Source organism: Mesoplodon densirostris, chromosome 1 (assembly GCF_025265405.1).
Source record: "Mesoplodon densirostris isolate mMesDen1 chromosome 1, mMesDen1 primary haplotype, whole genome shotgun sequence".
Classification (NCBI taxonomy): domain Eukaryota; kingdom Metazoa; phylum Chordata; class Mammalia; order Artiodactyla; family Ziphiidae; genus Mesoplodon; species Mesoplodon densirostris.
In genome coordinates, this window is record NC_082661.1 from 186,151,410 (window position 1) to 186,173,451 (window position 22,042).

The 22,042-nt window shown below is 36.0% G+C and overlaps 1 protein-coding gene across 1 annotated transcript in view; it reads left to right on the forward strand.

The window, feature by feature from the left end:
- MOB1B (MOB kinase activator 1B) overlaps positions 1-22,042 on the forward strand; it is a 63,968-nt gene that overhangs the window by 37,085 nt on the left and 4,841 nt on the right. Inside the window, exons 3-5 of the mRNA XM_060113292.1 lie at positions 7,733-7,899; positions 13,564-13,657; positions 19,930-20,063. Of these exons, the coding sequence (XP_059969275.1) occupies positions 7,733-7,899; positions 13,564-13,657; positions 19,930-20,063 (395 nt within the window). The remainder of the gene's footprint in view (positions 1-7,732; positions 7,900-13,563; positions 13,658-19,929; positions 20,064-22,042) is intronic.

The following is a 22,042-nucleotide window of genomic DNA, read 5'->3' on the forward strand; positions in this document are numbered from 1 at the left end:
TATTCCATTTTATGGATGTAGCACAGTTTATTGATTCACCTATTGAAAGGCATCTTGGTTGCTTCCCACTTCTACGACTATGATCGAAGTTGCTATAAACATTCACAGGCAGGTTTTTGGGTGGGCATAGGTTTTCAGCTCAATTGGGTAAATACCTGAGTGGGTTTGCTAGGTTGTATGGAAAGATTCTGTTTAGCTTTGTAGCAAACTGCCAAACTGTCTTCCAAAGTGGCTGTGCCGGGCCTCCCTGGTGGCGCAAGTGGTTGAGAGTCCGCCTGCCGATGCAGGGGATACGGGTTCGTGCCCCGGTCTGGGAGGATCCCATATGCCGCGGAGCGGCTGGGCCCGTGAGCCATGGCCGCTGAGCCTGCGCGTCCGGAGCCTGTGCTCCGCAACGGGGGAGGCCACAACAGTGAGAGGCCCGCATACCGCAAAAAAAAAAAAAAAAAAAAAAAAAAAAAAAAAAAGTGGCTGTGCCATTTTGCATTTTGCATTCCTACCAGCAATGAATGTTGCTCTGCATCCTCATCAGCTTTTGGTATTGTCAGTTTTTTGGCTTGTAGCCACTTTAATAGGTGTGTAATGGTATCTTATTGTTTAAGTTTGCAATTCCCTGATGACAAATGATGTTGACTGTCTTTTCATATGTTTATTTGCCATCTGTTTATCTTTTTTGGTAGGGTTTGTTCATATCTTTTGCCCATTTCTTCCTTGGGTTGTTTTCTTATTGTTGAATTTTAAGAACTTTTTGTATGTTTTGGATACAAGTGCTTTATCAGATATATGGTTTGCAAAGATTTTCTCCTAGTCTGTGTGCCTTACAGTGTCTTTCACAGAACAGAGTTTTTAATTTTAGTAAATTGCCTACAGAGGAACCTGCTCCTGAAAGCACTGAGCTTTAGCCTAATGTTAAATACCTGCTGCCACTTGCCTACTGCTCAGAAAAAGGTCAGCAGAGGAGGGTATTGGGATTCACTTGCTCAGAGACTCTGAATCACAGTGCTATATAATTCCTGAAGCGTCTCTTATGGTCCTTTCACTCTCCTGTAGTCCAGATTCTGAGCTTGAAGCACAGTGGGAACCACTCTTACCTTCACTGAGAAGGTAAGTCTTCTACTGGGCATGTTCACTGAGTCTTCTACTGGGTACGTTCTAGGCTAGGTTTTTTTCAGACTTTCACTGTCACTGTATCTCATCAACTTTTTAATCTTACCAGATTTCCTCAATTTCTGATCTTCTCTTAGCTGAAATTCTTTCTTGCTTTCCAGAAATATTGAGGGTTTCTTTTTTTTTTTTTTTTACTCTCATAACATTAACAATAACAGCAACAGCACCACCAGTGATTAGTGATTTTAAAAGGATGTTAGTCAGAAATGTAAATAGATATGTCTGTTCAGATTGCTAACTTTCTGAATCAAGATTGTATTTTTGGTACTCATAGCTTTTAGCCTTTAGCCTTTGACTTTATTATGTCTAGAACACATTCTACTTGATTTTGACAGTTTCTAACATTTTTTGCTGGTGCATATGTGTGTTTCTGAAAGTACAAATGTGTTTGGCAATGTTTTAGGGGAAATTACTCTCATGAAATTGTATTTTTCCTTAATGGCAGTACTAAATATTCATATAAATTAGAAGAGGTGTGAAGAGAGGAAATGGAATTAGGTACTTTGAAGATTGTTTTTAAAAATGTACCTACTAATGACACTCTCAGTACAAATTAGCCTTGTGTTGTTTCATAAGTGACTTGATTAAACTTTGGTGATAGAGGAAGAAAATAGTTAGAAATAATTGGATAGAAAATAAAGGTAAGCATCCTGTAGTGTTGGGTAGTGGATAAAAGAATGGGCTTTAAATATTTAAATCCTAGATTTAAATTCTGGCTCCTACTTTACCAATATTATAAGCTTGAGCAAATTATTTAAGTACTTTTAAGTCTCAGTTTTGTTACCCATAAAATAAAGTATAGCATGTACATCATAGAGTTATGAAGATTAAATGGGATATTGCATGTAAAATACTTAAGAGTACAAGGCCTGCAGTAAATATTAGTTAATATTAATCATCATCATTACTATCCTAGTGTAGGAGTTCTCAGCCTGAAGTTGACTGGAACTATCAATTAACAAGTATTTATCAAGTATCTGATCTCTAGTATTGGATTTAGACCTATAGAAGGAGCTACTGTTGTGAATATCAGGTTGCTACCTTGAGGTGGAACAAAGTGAGCTAATATTAGTGGAGTTCTTACCACAGGGTTCAATAGTAAGGTAGATGTTATTATTCCAAGCTGAGGCTTGGTAATGTTAAGTAACTTGAAGATAATGGACTGTTTTTGAGTCCCACTTCTGCCATTTAATTTAGCTAGGTGGTCAGAGTAAGTCACTTAACTTTGAAGGTATGGAGTTATTGACACAAATAAGTTGATGTTAATTTACTTCTAATTTTGAATATACTGACATGTTCTTCAGTGTCAAAATATACACATCTGTATTCTTCTAACCCTTACTAGTGCCCCTGTTCTGAGTTCTCTGTAAATCCGCCCCCCCAATTCCTTCAGCCTTACGATTCTCCAGTCCAACTTAGAAAATATCAGTTTTGTTGATAGTTGGATTGAACAATAAAGGGTTAAAATTGAGGGTAATGAGGGTGTGACTGTGTTGAGATAGTAAGAAATGGTTTATGAGAATAAATGTAGGTGTCACAGTGGAGACTAATCTATTTAGGGTCTCAAAGAGGAAATAAATGAAGCTTTTGAAATTTACAAAAGGTGATCAAGTTGGGTGACTAATTATAAGGGATACCTGTTCAGAGTTTTCCCTTTAGACTCAGTTATTTACCTTTCAAGCCATCCTGTCTTGCTCTAGAAATTGATTGTCCTTCAAATGTGAGTAAGAGGACTAGAATAAACAAACCTGACTCCTGGATTTGGAAAGAAAAGACCTCAGTGTAATGCTGTGAATTGTCAGTCACATTTACATTCTAATCAGAAAGCTCCAAACTCTCATATAGTTATGATGCCCTGTTGGGAGCTGTACAAGAGAAACTAGCAATTGAATCCCTGTCCTCTAAGACCAAAAAAGTATATAGCTACTCTCATACATTGTTAATGGGTTTTAAAAGGGTACAACTTATTTTTTGGGGAAAAATAGACCTTATATAAAAATTTAAAATGTATGTGCTCTTTAGCACAGCAATTTTATCTCTACGAATTTATCTTTCATAATATGAGGATACTTACTACAGCATTTTTTTGTTTTGTTTCGTTTTTTATAGTTTAAAACGCTCTTGGAATCATAGTGTTTTGTTTTTTTTTTTTAACTTATTTACTTATTTATTTATTTATTTATGGCTGCACTGGGTCTTAGTTGCAGCACACGGGATCTTAGTTGCGGCACGCATGTGGGATCTAGTTCCCTCACCAGGGATTGAACCTGGGCCCCCTGCGTTGGGAGTGCAGAGTTTTACCCACTGGACCACGAGGGAAGTCCCTGTGGCATTGTTTGAAGTAACAAATAACTGGAAACAACCTAAACGTTTATCAGTAGGTGACTGATTGAAAATATTATATACCTATATAAGGAAATATTATTCGGTCTTTAAAAAGAATAAAGTAGATCTACTTCTACCTTAATACACAACAATATTCTGGATATATTAAGTGAAAAACATTATTTAGTATACTATAGTATGCAACAACTGTATAAAACAGGCACAGTCATTCTTATGCTTGTATAGACATAGACTCTCTGGAAGGATACACAAGATATTTCTTCTGATACAGAAATTTCTTCTGAGGGGGTGGGGTGGGTGGGAGGGCTACATACTTTCTGTTATTGAAAATGTTTTTGAATATTTGCATCAAATGTCTTAACCTGTCATGTGAGATATATTTGCATTTGGCCACATACATTGTTACCTTAAGAACTTGCACTCATTGATGAGGATTTTTGTGTACATGCTTTGATACTTGTACTTTTGAACTTGAGGACTGACTCTCTTAATCTTTTGACATGGGAATAAGGAGCAGTATTGAACCACCACCCCTTCCAGGGTAGGGTGCATCCTGGTTGAAGTTTCAGGTAGTTGAAGAAAAACTGAATATAGTTTTAAAAAAGAACATTTAAAAAATCAGAATACTGAAATGCTTAATTATTCTGCCTGAATAAAGCAGAAGGGTCAGAAAGAGGGGGAATTTGATGGAGGACTTGAAAGCATTTTGGAAGTGTGAATGTACATGGAAATGTGGAACCGAGGAGGGAGTCCTCAGGGAACTAAAAACATTTTATAAACATTATCTCATCTCTAAATTATACCCTTTTGTAGAAAGTTATTTTCCATACTTTCAAAAAACAAAGTAAAGAAATTGAAGCCCAGATGATAATTTGTGGTTTCTTAAGTAATATAAGAAGAAAATAGCAAAATGAGGACTAACACCTTGTTTTCTTAATTTCCCGCCCAGCCCCATGATTATTCTGAGATCACCTGAACCGTGACATGGGAGTAGCACCAAAAACCAAACCAAAACATTTAAAAAATTCTATTTGGAACTTGATGTGTAAGAGCATTTGTTTCCAAAGTAAGGTTATATTTTCCCCAGTCTTAGGAGACAAGGATGGGAATAGGGGTTGAATACAGCTTTGTACATTGCACTACCATTTCTTTCTTCTTTTTTTTTTTTTTTTTTTTTGCGGTACGCGGGCCTCTCACTGTTGTGGCCTCTCCCGTTGCGGAGCACAGGCTCCGGACGCGCAGGCTCAGCGGCCATGGCTCCCGGGCCCAGCCGCTCCGCGGCACGTGGCATCTTCCCGGACCGGGGCACGAACTCGTGTCCCGTGCATCGGCAGGCGGACTCTCAACCACTGTGCCACCAGGGAAGCCCCCATTTCTTTTTTTTACTATGAGTCATTCTGGTTCAGAAAAAGGAAGGATACTAACATTTGCACAGCATTTTACAGCTTTAGAAACTTTTTTCACCTTTATTATTTTCTCATTTTGCAGCTCTTTATGATACAGGTAGTGGTAATGTTTTGTTATTGTTATTAGGCTTTCACTATTAAAGAAAAAATAGGCTCGAGAAAGTTGGGTAATTTGCTTGACATAACACAGCTGGTAAGTGTCAAAACTGGCCTTTACAAAATCAAACTCAGATTTTTTTTTTTCTTTCTACCCAAGTATTAGGTCTTTGAGGTATATTTGTTTAGCTTTGTGGAAGACCAATTCTGGGTGGGTCATCAATCAAGAAAACATTTGGAAACCTAAAACTTGAAGGGACAATGGTTGAATAAATAGGTGGTTCGGGGGAGCAGGGGAGGCTCTGACCCTCCCGGGTGCAAGCACTGCTGATGTGCTTGTTGTTCTCATGTACTCTGCCAGCCCTTTTCAGAGCAGCTTGTCACCTCAGTTGCTGCACCAGTCTTAGCAGTGGGCTAATTAAAGGGAATGTACTTAACACTACGCCTGAAGACATGCACCAGATTGATGTTAGGAGAGCTATTTTTGTAGTTAATCATACATAAATTAGTGAAATGTCTTTTTGTAAAAAATATTGGTGAAGTTTATTTCTCACACTAAATTTTGGTAAAGGATGAGAAGGAGCAGGAAAATGAAATAAGCTTCCGGCTTGGTAGGCATAATGAGCTTTTCTACGTTTTCATATTTTAGAGATGCTGGGAGAGAATTTGGCATTTAATACATTGTCTGATTAAACTGAAGAAGAGTTTCCACACTCTAGTGTGGGTCCAGACCCTGTGTCTAATATTGACTTTGGGGTTTACTCTGAGTGCAATGGAAAGCCACTGAGTGGCTTTAAGCAGAGGAGTAACATCATCTGATTAGTGTTTGTAAAGAGATCCTGGGCTGTTGAGTAGAGATATCTGGCAGGGAGAGGGACCAAGGTTAGAGTTGAGGAGCATCACTTTACTCTAAATAAACACCTGAGAGACTTACATATAAATGAGAATACCATTATCTTAGAGTGAAAAATACCTGTCATTTGAATTGGATATTTGGGTTGACTAGTAAGTAGATTCTTAGTTTCTCTAAGGATTCTCAATATTTTTTGAAAACTCCTCAGGTGATTCTAAAATGCAGCCAGGGTTAAAAACTACTGCTTTATCTTGGGAAAAAAGGAGAGATCTTGGGGGTAAGCTTGGGAGAAGGGGGTTAAAAGTGAAAAGCTTTGGAGAGCTTGGAAAGTATAACTATTGTTTATCTGTTTTCTTTGGAATTTTATTTTCAAATTCGTATGTTCAAATGTCTGAATGTTAACGGTAGTATGAATTTAGTAACATTAAACTTTAGATAATTCCTACTTATCCAGCTTCTTCTAATTCATTCTTTCCCTATCTGTTCCTTTTCATAAGAAGAGCAGGGGAGTATTGAGAATGGATGACTAGAATATAATACAATTTGATAAGAATTTGCCAGCATTGGGGCTTCCCTGGTGGCGTGGTGGTTAAGAATATGCCTGCCAATGCAGGGGACACGGGTTCAAGCCCTGGTCCAGGAAGATCCCACATGCCGTGGGGCACCTAAGCCCGCGAGCACAACTAGTGAGCCCGAGTGCCACAACTACTGAAGCCCGTGTGCCTAGAGCCCATGCTCCGCGGCAAGAGAAGCCACTTCAATGAGAAGCCCACACACCGCAACGAAGAGTAGACCCTGCTTTCTGCATCTAGAGAAAGCACACAGCAACGAAGACCCAATGAAGCCATAAATAAATAAATAAATAAATAAATAAATTTATATATAAAAAAGGGGCTATCCGTTTGAACATCTCTTTAAAAAAGAAGAATTTGCCATCTCTTAAAAACTCTTAAAACCATTTCTAAGATGAGTTTCCATTGATTCATTTAAAAATACATTTATTTGTGTATACATACACACATTTAGAAATTTGAGCAACCATATTAATGTCTAGCTACTTATCTGCATACCTGGGATTCTGAATTAAGATTGCTGTTGCTTCCTATAATTGGATAGAAGCACATGTAGCTTTTCTTTCTTGCTCTAGGATTTTTGTGCTTTATTGATATAAAATTATATATGTGTTTTACACAAAGGAAACAAATTATTTGTATTAGGCTGAGAGACTTAGATTAGGGGTAAAAAGGAATACAAAGACTAAAGATTATCACAAAAGTACTTTTTTGTTTTTTGTTTTAAATATTTATTTATTTATTTATTTATTTGGCTTCACGGGGTCTTAGTTGTGGCACACAGGATCTTCTTTGTGACGTGTGGGATCTTCATTGCGGCACTTGGGATCTTTAGTTGTGGCATGCGGGCTCTTAGTTGCAGCACGCAGGATCTAGTTCCATGACCAGGGATCAAACCCGGGCCCCCACATTGGGAGCACAGAGTCTTAACCACTGGACCACCAGGGAAGTCCCCAGTACTTTTTTGTTTTTATAGATTACAATTTATAATCCTGAATCAGTAATTTATTGTTAGATTAGTTAGTTGGATTAGTTATAGCTAAAAATTCTTTTTCTCCTTTGGCGTTACAGTAGGGAATGTAGAAAAGGTTTGTAGGAGTTTTGGGTGATCAAACACAGTAGTTACAACAGTGATGTTGCCAGGATTTAATGTAGCCGGTACAATTTAGGGCTGTTTATTTGTGGAGTTTTAGGATCACCACTGTTATTTTATGCAGTAATATATTATAGTAGACTCTATTGAAGTCATGCCTTAAACACTGATGTGCCTTTTTCTTCTTTTCTATTCATAGTGGTAGTCGCTCTTCTAAAACGTTTAAACCAAAGAAGAACATACCAGAAGGTTCTCACCAGTATGAGCTCTTAAAGCATGCAGAGGCCACACTGGGCAGTGGAAACCTCCGGATGGCTGTCATGCTTCCTGAGGGGGAAGATCTAAATGAGTGGGTTGCAGTGAACAGTAAGTAGCCTTTCTGTTTCTCAGTAGACTGTAAGTTAGGTTAGTAGCCTCACTGTAGGTGAGTGTTGGAGTGCTCTCTATTCTAGGATTTAGTTAGCAACCTAATACCACAAGATAGTGGTACCTCAATTTACTTTAACCTTTATGGTATTTTATTTCTGAATATGGAGTTACATGAAATTCTTATCTCCTGTTATCATGTAATACAAAGCACAGATTTACCATCTTCATTGGAAAAAATGATAATAATAGCAGCAATTAAAGTTTATGGAACACTGTGGCACTCTGCTATTCTTTCTACATGAATTATTTTTATTTATTTATTTTATTGAAGTTTATTTGATTTATGGTATTAGTTTCAGATGTATAACATAGTGATTCAATATTTTTAGATTATACTCCATTTAAAGTTATTACAATATAATGGCTATATTTCCCTGTGCTGTACAATATACCTTTGTGGCTTATTTATTTGATACTTGCTGGTTCGTACCTCTTAATCCCCTACCCCTGTCTTGCTCCTCCTCCATTCTCTCTCCCCACTGGTAACCACTTGTTTGTTCTCTATATCTGTGAGTCTATTTCTGTTTTGTTATATTCATTCATTTTATTTTTTAGATCCCACATGTAAATGATAACATACAGTATTTGTCTTTCTGTGTTTGACTTAACTTCACTAAGCATAATACCTTCCAGGTCCATCCATGTAGTTGCAAATGGTAAAATTTCATTCTTTTTTATGGCTGAGTAATATTCCATTGTGTGTGTGTGTGTGTATGTGTGTGTGTGTGTGTGAGAGAGAGAGAGAGAGAGATAAAGAAGATGTGGTGTTTATATATATGTATATATACATACACACACACACACACCATTATCCATTTATCTGTTTATGGACACTTAGGTTGCTTCCATATCTTGGCTCTTAGCCTCCATATGCTGCTATGAACATTGGGGTACATGTATCTTTTCAAATTATTGTTTTTATTTTCTTCTACATGGATTATTTTATTTCATCTTTACAACCTCATGATGTAGGTACTATTATTATCCCAGTATATAGATAAGAAAGCTGAGACAGGGCCTCCCTGGTGGCGCAAGTGGTTGAGAGTTCGCCTGCCGATGCAGGGGATACGGGTTCGTGCCCCGGTCTGGGAGGATCCCATATGCCGCGGAGCGGCTGGGCCCGTGAGCCATGGCCGCTGAGCCTGCGCGTCCGGAGCCTGCGCGTCCGGAGCCTGTGCTCCGCAACGGGGGAGGCCACAACAGTGAGAGGCCCGCATACCGCAAAAAAAAAAAAAAAAAAAAAGCTGAGACAGAAAGATTGTAGTAATGTGCTTAGGTTATACAGCTATTGAATGCTAGGGCCTGGGCTCAAATATAGAGCTCTAAAATTTCAGAGACTGCACTTTAACCCCTATGTTAAATTGCCTCTTTCAGTAGCATACTTAGTTATTTGTCTAAACTATGCTTTAAAAAGAAAAAAAGACAATTCAATAGTGATCTTATGAAATTAGTAAAATATGTTTATGATATATTCTTAACCTCTAGAAAGAAAAAAATATAAGTAAAAAATAAATATATTCTTGGGAATTAAGCCAGAGTAAGTTGGGGAATAAAAGTGGTACTTTAAAAAAAAATTTTTTTTAATTTTATTTTGATTCTTTTCTCTCTCTCCTTTTTAAAATTAATTAATTAATTAATTTTTGGCTGTGTTGGGTCTTCATTGTTGTGTGCGGGCTTTCTCTAGTTGCAGAGAGAGGGGGCTACTCTTCATTGTGGTGCATGGCCTTCTCATTGCGGTGGCTTCTCTTGCTGAGGAGCACAGACTCTAGGCGCGCGGGCTTCAGTAGTTGTGGCTCACGGGCTCTAGAGCACAGGCTCAGCAGTTGTGGTGCACGGGCTTAGTTGCTCCATGGCATGTTGGATCTTCCTAGACCAGGGCTTGAACCTGTGTCCCCTGCATTGGCAGGCGGATTCTTAACCACTGTGCCACCAGGGAAGCCCATAAGTGGTACTTTTAATATTCAAGGTTTATCAGCATTGGTGAAGAAATTAATAGAATTTTATAACTGGAGGAAATTTATATGACTCTAGTTATAATAAATGAAATTTAATTGAAAATATACAGTAAATGCCTAGGCTTTGATTAAGGAAAAACAGAGCAGTATTCTTACTGTAATATTTGATGGTATCTTATTGTAATTTGAAACATATCATGGGATTTATAAATTGAGCTGACACCCACTAACTTTTAGGAACCTAAAGTATTTTACTGAGATGTCTTAAAACCTTACTGTGACAGCAGTTCTGTAAGAGCAGTATTATTAGAGTATGGTTATCCTCCTGGACCCAGAGAGTTTAGTTACTAAAGAGATAAAGTGACTTGTTTGCTTTATTGATGAGAGTCATCTAACCTATAAGATAGTTCTATGACACTTTAAGGACAATATTCAGAATAAGTTTCCAATATATGTGTACATCCTTTTTTTGGGTACTTGTTTGTGCCTTTTTGTACCACTTATTTGAGAGCTCATTTTCTAATTTTAGAAATCTAAGGAAAGCAGTGTAGAGCTTCTGTACTACATGAGATTGTGACTTTTAAGTATAAAACCAGATCATTGTTTTCTGTCTGTATTCTCTCTTGTCTCAATTATCAGAACTGAGTGTCTGTACTATTGAAACGTCTAGAACTTCAGGAACTTATAAAATTTCACAGACATTTTGAAGTTACAGCCAGAAAAAAATTGCTTTGAACTGAAGTGTTTGAACATCCCTGTAGAACATAGAATTCTGCCTTTAAAATACAGCAGTTGACTGAAATATTGGATTACAATTTTTTTCTTATTTATAGTAATCTTTCCAAGTGACACTTGATGAAGTGAATAGGATTTGAGGCTAGATAGATAATTTCCATTCACTGACAGTGATTAAGTAAACATTTCGGGTACATAAAAGAGTGAAGGGGATTTGTTGATAAGATTGGCATCTTAATGGCCTTTTTCCTTCAGTTTACTTGCCAGATGAAGATAAATGGTAGAAGATGGGAAATTTTACAAATTCAACAACTAGTCTCATAGCCAGAAACCAGAGGCTGGTTCTGCTGCTAGAAAGAGTGATCGCTTAAAGAAGATACAAGGTTCAGAGTTTTGGAAAAAGTGGGTGGATGGCTTATTGTTAATTTTTGTGGCACAGAATCTTGAGGCCATATCTTCATTTGTGGAAGAAAACTAACAATTACTAGATGTCTACTTTATGGTAGACACGTATTTTGTTTTTTAGCACTCTGCAGTAAACTGAATTTTAAAGGTAGGAAACTGAGATTCAGGGAAGTTAAGTAACTCAACTATTAAGTATAGAGTTGGGATTCAAAGCCGTAGGTTACCCACTGTTCATGTGGAGGACAACCCGATTAAAAATGGGCAGAAGACCTAAATAGACATTTTCCCAAAGAAGACATACAGATGGCCAACAGGCACATGAAAAGATGCTCAGCATCACTATTCATCAGAGGAATACAAATCAGAACCACAATGAGATATCACCTTACACCTGTCAGAATGGCTCTCATCAAAAAGATCACAAATAACAAATGTTGGTAAGGATGTGGAGAAAAGGAAACCCTACAGTGCACTCTTGGTGGGGATGTAAATTGGTGCAGCCACTATGGAAAACAATATGGAGTTTTCTCTAAAATTAAAACTAGAAATACCATATGATCCAGCAATTCTACTGCTGGATGTATATTTTAAGAAAATGAAAACATTAATTTGAAAAGATATATGTACCCCAGTGTTCATAGCAGCATATGGAAGCCAATAGCCAAGATATGGAAGCAACCTAATTGTATATCAGCAGATGAATGGATAAAGAAGATGTGGTGTATAGACACACACACACACACACATGCACACACACACAATGGAATATTACTGAGCCATAAAAAAGGATGAAATCTGCCATTTGCAACAACATGGATAGACCTGGAGGGTATTATGCTTAGGGAAATAAATCAGAGAAAGACAAATATTTTATGTTATCACTTATATATGGAATCTAAAAAATAAAAAAAGAAGAATGAATATAACAAAACAGAAAGAGACTCACAGATACAGAATAAACTAGTAGTTACCAGTAGGGAGAGGGTAGGTGGGAGGGGTAAGATAGGGGTAAGGAATTAAGAGGTACAAACCTCTATGTATAAAAGAAATCAGTTACAAAGGTATATTGTACAGGACAGGGACTATAGCCAATATTTTATAATAACTTTAAATGGAGTGTAATCTATAAAAATATTGAATCACTATGTACACCCAAAACTGATAAAATATTGTAAATCAATTATACTTCAATTTTAAAAAGAAAAGAAAAGAAAGAAAGAACACCAGTCTTTCTAAAGCTTTTATGTGGAAAGGAGAAAATACTAGTGTTATGAGTTCTATGTGGACATGTAAGAAAGGAAACCAGGTTATCTAACTTATGAACTTAGATGTAAAAATCCTAATAAAAATATTAGCAGATTGAATCTAGCAATACTTAAAAATTATAACACATCATGACCAAATTGTTCTTATTCCTAGAATACAAGGTTGGCCAACACTTGCAAATCAGTTGTAATTCACTGCATTAGCCAAAATAAAGGAAGAGGAAGAAATCATATGATTATCTCAGTATAAGCAGAAAAAACATTTGGTAAAATTTAAAATCAATTTGTAATAAACTTATGAAATAAAAGTTGAGAACTTTTTTCTGATAAAGCATATCTACAATAAAGATACAGCAAACATCATATTTGATAATGAAATGTTGAAGTTTTTTCTCAGATTAGGAATGAGTTAAGGTTAGCCACCATCACCACTTTCCTGGAGTTTTAGCCAATGCCATAAGGCAGGAAAAAGAATAAAAGATAATAATAACTGGAAAGGAAGAAACAACATTTATGTTCATAGCCAACATGAATGAATGTTGACAAACCAAAAGACCATGATTTTATTACTACACCATCACTATTATTATGAATAGGTAAATTTAATAAACTTGTTGGCTTTGAGGTCTATATAAAAAAATTATGAGTAGAATAAAAATTATAAAAAAACAAGGAATAAGAGTTTTCCAGTGAAACATGGAAAACTATTCCTTTATGATTGGTGCTTTCTGTGCTCTTCTTAAGAAATATTTGCATGCCAAAGTTCATGGACATATTTTTCTATGCTCTTTTAAACTTTATTGTCTTGCCTTTCACATTTAGATGTATGATCTACTTGGAATTGCTTTTCAGGTATTGTGTGAGTAAAGAGTCAAGTTTTATTCTTTTCCATAGAGATAACCAATAGACTCAGAAACCATCTCACATTTTTTTACGATGTTGTCTTTTTCTTAGTGATCTATAGAAGTTCTTTGTATATTCTGAATATAAGATTTTTATTGATTATATGTGTTGCAAATAATTTCTCCCACTCTTGCTTGCCTTTTTATTCTCTTAAGGGAGTCACTTAATAAACAGAAGCTCCTAAATTCAGTGAGGCAAATATTGTTTGTTTGTATTCTTTTCACCTGTTCGTTGTTGAGGAAGGAACACTGATAGAGCTGAGATTCTGCTGGAATAAAAGGTTGTTTGAGTAAAATTAACATTTAACCTTTTACTTATAACTGATATTTGCTTTGCAGCTGTAGATTTCTTCAATCAGATCAACATGCTTTATGGAACAATCACAGATTTTTGTACAGAAGAAAGTTGTCCAGTGATGTCAGCTGGCCCAAAGTAAGACATGATTCATGATCAGTTCTCATTTTTACTTTATCATACAGTTCTTAGATAAGAAGAAAATTTCTGACCTTATAATTTCTGTATTTAGCATCTTCTTCAGTGATTTACCAATGACTAATACTTTGAGTCCAGATTCCTTAGCCTGAGCTTTATAGGCCTCCCTGTTGTATTGTCCTCCATCCTGCCTTTCTTCTGTTTGCTTATACCTCTCTATCCAAATATTTTTTAAAATCGAAATATAGTTGATATACAATATTATGTTTCAGGTGTATTGCATAGTGATTTGACATTTCCGTACATTATGAAATGATCATCATGATAAGTTTACTAACCATCTGTTCCCATACAAAGTTATTACAGTGTTATTGACCATACTCCTTATGTTGAATATTATATTCCCATGACTTATTTATTTTATAATTGGAGGTTTGTATCTTTAAATCCCTTTCACCTATTTTGCTCTATTCCCACCCCGCTCCCCTCTGGCAACCACCCTTCTGTGTGCTGTATCTGTGAGTTTGTTTTCTAGATTTCACATGTAAATGAGATCATATGGTGTTTGTTTTATTCTGCCTGACTTATTTTACTTAGTGTAATACCCTCTAGATCCATCCGTGTTGTCCCAAAGGGCAAGATTTCTTTCCCTTTTTTTTTTTTTTTTTCTTTTGTGGTACGCAGGCCTCTCACTGTTGTGGCCTCTCCCGTTGCGGAGCACAGGCTCCGGACGCACAGGCTCAGCGGCCATGGCTCACAGGCCTAGCTGCTCCGCGGCATGTGAGATCTTCCCGGACCGGGGCACGAACCCACGTCCCCTGCATTGGCAGGCGAACTCTCAACCACTGCGCCACCAGGGAAGCCCCCCCCTTTTTATGGCTAAGTAATATTCCATTTTGTGTGTGTGTGTGTGTGTGTGTGTGTGTGTGTATACACACACACCCCACATCTTCTTCATTCATCTGTTGATGGACACTTAAATTACTTTAATATTTTAGGTACTGAAAATAATGCTGCAATGAAAAACGGGTTGCATATATCTTTTCAAATTAATGTTTTTGTTTCCTTTGGGTAAATACCCAGAAAAGAAATTGCTGGATCTTATGGCAGTTCTATTTTAAATATTTTGAAGAACCTCTGTACTTTTCTCCATACTGGGTGCACCAATTTGCAATTCCACCAACAGTGCATAAGGATTCCCTTTTTGTCACATCCTTGCCAATACTTGTTATTTGTTGTCTTTTTGATAATAGCCATTCTAACAGGTGTGAGAAGTATCTCATTGTGGTTTTAATTTGCATTTCCCTCATGATTGGTGAGGTTGAGCATCTTTTCATTTGTCTCTTGGCCATGTGTATGTCTTTGGGAAAAATGTCTATTCAGGTCCTCTGCCCGTTTTTTAATTGGGTTGTTTATTTATTTATTTTTGATGTTGAGTTGTATGAGTTCTTTGTATATTTTGTATATTAACCCCTTATTGGATATATCACTTGCAAATATCTTCTCCCATTCAGTAGGCTACCTTTTCATTTTGTTGATAGTTTCTTTACTGTGCAAAAACCTTTTTAGTTTAATGTGGTACCATTTATTTATTTTTGCTTTTATTTCCCTTGCCTGAGAAGACAGATCCAAAAAATATTGCTAAGACTGATTTCAAAGAGTTTTCTCCTAGAAATTTTATGGTTTCAGGTCTTACATTTAAATCTTTAATTTATTTTTATTTTATTTTATTTATTTATTTAAAAAAATATTTGTTTATTTGGCTGCTCCAGGTCTTAGTTTTGGCATGCGGGATCTTTGTTGCAGCATGCAGGATCTTTAGTTGCGGCATGTGGAATCTTTTACTTGTGGCATGTGGGCTCTTCATTGTGGCATGCAGGATCTAGTTCCCTGACCAGGGCTTGAACCCGGGCCCCCTGCATTGGGAGTGTGGAGTCTTAACCACTGGACCACCAGGGAAGTCCCTCTTTTTTTTCGGTATGCGGGCGTCTCACTGCTGTGGCCTCTCCCATTGTGGAGCACAGGCTCTGGATGCACAGGCTCAGCAGCCATGGCTCACGGGCCCAGCCACTCCGCGGCATGTGGGATCTTCCCGGACCGGGTCACGAACCCGTGTCCCCTGCATCAGCAGGCAGACTCTCAACCACTGCACCACCAGGGAAGCCCCCTCATTTTTATTTTAGTTTATGTTTGTACATGGTGTGAGAAAGTAGTCCAGTTTTATTCTTTTGCATGTAGCTCTCCAGTTTTCCCAACGTCATTTATTGAAGGGGCTGTCTCTTTTCCCCTGTTGTATATTTTTGCCTCCTTTGCAGATTAATTGACCGTTTAAGTGTAAGTTTGTTTCTGGACTCTCTATATCCTATTCCATTAATCTGTGTTTCTCCTTTTGTGCTTGTACCATACTGTTTTGATTATTATAGCTTTGTAGTATAGCTATAGTATACTCTATGTATGTATGTTTGAAATAGGCAGTGTGACACCTTCACCTTTGTTCTTCTTTCTCAAGATTGCTTTGGCTATTTGGAGTCTTTTATGTTTCTGTACAAATTTCAGAATTAACTTGTTCTAGTTCTGTGAGAAATGCCACTGTTCTTTTGATAAAGATTGCCTTGAATCTGTAGATGGCCATGGGTAGGATGGTCATTTTAAAAATAATAATTCTTCCATTCTGTGAGCATGTTATATCTTTCCATATATTTGCTTGTTTTTCCATTTCTCTCATAAATATCTTAAAGTTTTCAGAGTACAAGTCTTGTACTTTTTTGGTTAGATTTATTCCTAGGTATTTTATTCTTTTTGATGCAGTTGTAAATGGGATTGTTTAAATTTATCTTTCTGATAGTTCACTATTAGTGTGTTGAAATGCAACAGGTTTTTGTGTATTAATTTTGTATCCTGCAACTTTATTGAATTCATTGATGATCTCTAGTAGTTTTCTGGTAGCATCCTTAGGATTTTCTATGTATAGTATCATGTTATCTGCAATGACAGTGACAGTTTTACTTCTTCCTTTCCAATCTGGATTCATTTTATTTCCTTTTTTTGTCTGTTTTGGCTAGGACTTCCAAAACTATGTTGAATAAAAATGGTGAGAGTGGGCATCTTTGTCTTGTTCCTGATCTTAGAGGAAATGCTTTCAGCTTTTCACCATTGAGTATAATGTTGGCTGTGGGTTTGTCATATATGGCCTTATTATGTTGAGTATGTTCCCTCTAAGCCCACTGTTTTGAGAGTTTTTGTTAATCATAAATGGATGTTGAATTTTGTCAAAGGCTTTTTCCTGTATCTGTTGAGATGATAATATGATTTTTATTTTTCAGTTTGTTAATGTGGTGTATCACGTTGATTGACTTGTAGATATTGACCATCCTTGCATCCCTGGCATAAGTCCTGCTTGATCACAGTTTATGATCCTTTTAAAGTATTGTTGGATTCGGTTTGCTAATATTCTGTTGAGGCTTTTTGCACCTGTGTTCATTGGCGATATTGGCCTGAAATTTTCTTTTTATGTGATGATTTGTCTGATTTTGGTCAAAGTGATGCTGGCCTCATAGAATGAGTTGAGAAGTTTTCCTTCCTCTTCAATTTTTTTGGGATCGTTTGAGAAACATAGGTAATATAACTCTTTAAATGTTTGGTAGAAGGTAATATAACTCTTTAAATGTTTGGTAGAATTCACCTGTGAAGCTGTTTGGTCCTTGACTTTTGTTTGTTATGAGTTTTGGGTTTTTTTTTAAATTACTGATTCAGTTTCATTATTGGTAATCCATCTGTTCATATTTTCAATTTTTTCCTGATTCAGTTTTGGGAGATTGCATGTTTCTAGGAATTTATCCATTTCCTCGAGGTTGTCCATTTGACTGGCTATAATTGTTCATAGTAATCTCGTATGATCATTTGTACTTCTCTGGTATTGTTTGTAACTTCTCTTCTTTCACTTCTGATTTTATTTGTTTGGGCTTATCAATTTTGTTTATTTTTTCCAGGAACCAGCTCTTAGTTTCATTGGTCTTTTCTATTTATTGTATTATTATTATTATTAGTTTCTATTTCATTTAATTATGCTCTATTCCTCATGATTTCTTCCCTTCTAACTTTGGGTTTTGTTTGTTCCATTTTTCTAGTTACTTTAGGTATAAGCTTAGATTGTTTATTTGGGATTTTTCTTATTTCCTGAGGTAGGCTTGTATTACTATACAATTCCCTCTTAGAACTGCTTTTGCTGCATCCCATATATTTTGGGTCGTTATGTTTTTGTCTTCATTTGTCTCCAGGTATTTTTTGATTTCCTCTTTGATTTCTTCAGGGACCCATTGGTTATTGGGTAGCATGTTGTTTAGACCCCACCTGTTAGTATTTTTTGTACTTTTTTTCTTGAAGTGGTTTCTCAGTTATTATTTATTATCATTATTAACCAAGAAATGAACATTTTGGAATTTGTAGTTTATAAGTTCACACCATGATGACAGAAATAAATTTCAAAGACAATGGTCTGTCAAAGGTGGAATAAAAAAAGCAATGGGTGCAAAATAGATTTAGAAGATGAAGTCATTGTTAAGTATAAACGTGACAAAAGAAAAGGAAAGAATCAGGGAATCATAGTTATAAACTCTAGAAGTATAAGCAATATGCAGTTGTTTTATTTTTCAAAAAACCTTAGGACATTGAATATTAGTATTGTTCATAAAGCTTCAGGATATTGAAAATGATTTTTTGGTTTACTGTGCCTGCTTTTGACTTCTGCATTTAAAAATGAATAGGGAACACCTTAGAATCATTAACAAAATGAACATGATTGTGAGACAAATGCAAAAATGTTGAGACTTCATAACATAAGGGAAAAAACATGGATGAGTTCCTGTCTTTAAATGAAGACTAAGTAATGATGGCCAGAAGTCCTACCATTCACGTTCTCTGTCTCCTAAGAGGCTCAAACAAGAAGAGGCTTAAGTCACACTTGAGACTTTTGTTTTATGTTAGGAAGAATCTCTTGACTGTGAAAGTGATTAAATAGTGGAACAGGATGCCAAGAAATGTTGGGGAATCTCCTCTTGGAGACCTTCGAAGTAGACTTGACATTCATCCCTGTTTCCCAGGGTTAGTGTGCTGTCAGAATATTTATTCAGGTGTATCCTGTTTAAGATTTACTGTTCAAGGTATGTAACTACGATTAAATAGAAAGCATCCTTGTTATCCTATCTCAAGATACTTTTCATTGTTTAAAATACCCTGTAGTATTTTTCCATTATATTTTCTTCCAGCTCCTTTGCTAGGCTTAATCACCTATCATTACGTCAGTCCAAACTCTGGGACAAGATTATAAAAACACAGTTGATTCAAAGAGAGAAGCTAAGTGGCAGAGGTAACCTTCAGAAACTAAAAAACTAAATGCCAGTTCAGTTTAGATAGTTTTGTACATGGAGTTTCAGCTGCATGCTTATTCCTTGTCTTAAAAATCAGGTTGTGGTTGTATGTGTGTGTGTTTGTTTAATTAACTCCACTAGCATTCTGTTGTACTGTTTTTACATACTCATTTACAAGCCCGTCTTCTCTACTAGTCTTTTTCCTTGAGAACAGAGTAAGTGTCTTTCATTTTAGTGTCCGTTGTTCAAGAACAGTATTCCTCGACACAGTAGTTCTCACATGGTAGGTGAGAAATGTTTATTATACCAAAGGATAGTGTCTGGTTAATACCCAGATACTATAGGCATCTTTATTTGGATTGTCAATTTTCCTCAAAGGCATGTTTAGCTCCTCAACCAAATGTACTCAAATATTGAATCATTCTCTTTTTCATTAATCTTACTTAGGCGCTTCCATGTCATTCTCTAGTCTTAACCCAAGATTTAAAGCCCCAAGTTAAAAAGAATTGTACTGCGTAAGGAGAAATGTTTTTTGAGGAAGAAAACAATAATCATAAAGATTAAAGATGGTCATCATAGAAGTGGGAAGTAAACTTAGGGTTTCTACTATGGCAGTTTATACTATGTGTGATTCTAAAATATAACTGCTATGTATGAAGGAAAGCTCACAAAAAATGGGTTTGGTGGGATCTGCTTAGTTTGTATCCTGATAAATGCAAAATAGTCCAATAGCAATTTAAAAATGCTAAATTTAAGTGCCAAATGCAAAAAATCTTTATTTGGAGGAAGAGATTAAAATACATCCTGAATACATTCCTAATAAACATATATATGTAATATAAAAATATACACATTATATATAGGTATACACTGATATTCTGTGTACTTTTTATCTTTCCAATACAGATATGAATATCATTGGGCAGATGGAACAAACATAAAGAAGCCTATTAAGTGCTCTGCACCAAAGTACATTGATTACCTGATGACTTGGGTTCAGGACCAGTTGGATGATGAGACATTATTTCCATCAAAAATTGGTATAATTGTTTAACTGGGATCCATCATGATTTATCTAATTTCATGTGTTTCTAGGGCTTATTGCCTCTCTATTCCAGGACCCATGTTAGATTACCATACCTATCAAAATATTGCTAATCTTACGTACTTGAAAGTGTCTATCTTTTTCATACCAAGTTTATCATGAACATTAGGTAAACCTCCCTATAATTTTAAACAGTAAGAAGATCGGTATATCTTGGATAGTAACAAACCTGGCCTGTGCTAGGGAAAAAAGAAACTGTCATTGGGTAAGCAGCCAATATCATCTGCTATAGTCATACCCATTTCTTGTTTAGGAAGGGAGTTTATATGACTTCAAAACAGTTTTACGTTATATTTGTGGCAAAGAGGGCATTTGTATTCATGACCCATGGTGTGAACCTTGGAGGCTGTGAAATCAGGCTAGGTGAGAAGAAAACAAGAAGATTTGACAGGTTGGCCTGTCATCAACTGAGTGACTTTTATATATGCTGACCTTTTAAAGGGCTGACCTTTCAAGTGGAAATTATTTACATTTAGACAGTTCATATGACTTTACTGTGTCAAACTCCTTACAACTGTGTTTTCTGAAAAAATTAAGAATTTGCTCTTTTTCAACTTTTTGACTGTATTTTATGCTTTTTTAGTTTTGGGGAGAAGGATATAGTGGAGGAGACAGCAATGTGTAAATAGTTGTTGTTATGGCTTGTTTTAAACACATTCATTGAATGCTTTAACTACTTTGGAGCCTTTGTAATAAAAGGTCTATTTTTCAAGACTGCATTACTTGTATACATAGTAATGGTTTGGGATAAGTGCCCTCATCTTATCTTTTATCTTCATAATATAATTTTTAACTTTTAATTTTAACCCAATTTCAGGCTTCTAGAAAATTTGTAAGAATTGTGCAATATGATTTATTATTGTGCAGTAATAAGAATTGTCCCTATGCATCCTTCTTCCAGATTTTTTAGTTGCCAACATTTTAACGCATTTGCTTTCTCTCTCTCTCTCTCTCTCTCTCTCTCCCTCTCTCTCCCTCTCCCTCTCTCTCTCTCTCCCTCCTTCCCCATTCCACATTCTTTTCTTTTTCCTGAACTGTTTGAGAGTAAGTTGCAATTATGATGCACCTTTATCTGTATGTGCTTCAATTGTATTTCCATAGAAAAATCACAGTATAACTGTCAGAATCAGGAAATTAACACCAGTACAATACTACTGTCTAATTTACAAATCTTACTCAGATTTTTCAAAAATTTCCAATAATATCCTTTAGAGCAAAAGAAAATGTTTGATATTTATTTTCATTCAGTGTCATGTCTCTTTAGCCCCCTTTAATGTGGAATATGTGTATTTCTCAGGCTTTTTTGGTCTTTTCACGACACTGACATTTTTGAAGAGTGTAAGCATACTATTTTATATAGTGTCCCTTCATTTTGGGAGACACTTATGTACCCCAAAATGTCTTATGTTTTCTTGTGATCTATAATATTTTTAAATGGGCAGTAGGCAATGTGATGACATTGAACCCAGTAGTACCAGTATTTACCTTGTGTTTTGCCAATCTGGATCATTTAGCCACTTTAACAAAGGATGTAGACTTTTGTATTTTTCTAGTTTTGTATTTGTTTAATGCTGTAAAAATGCTCTAATTCATAAAACAAGTCTCTCTAATTGAGCAGAGACTGCAGCTAATTTCAGGGTAAATGTAGACCTGGTGTAGTAATGAAATAATTTCTATAGAAAAAAATATGAAAATGTATTGCAGGCATTTTAAACAAAACTAAACATAGTAATACATTATTTGTGTTCAGCATAAGAAATCTGAGGATCTGAATATGCATTTTGGCTCCATTACCATCTTAGACATTCATTTGTTTCATTTTGGTAAAGTGGTGGTATATTAGAGGCCTAAAGGGCTAAACTGAAGACAAATTCTTATTCCATAGAAGCATTGAAGTTTATTTTCATTCATTAT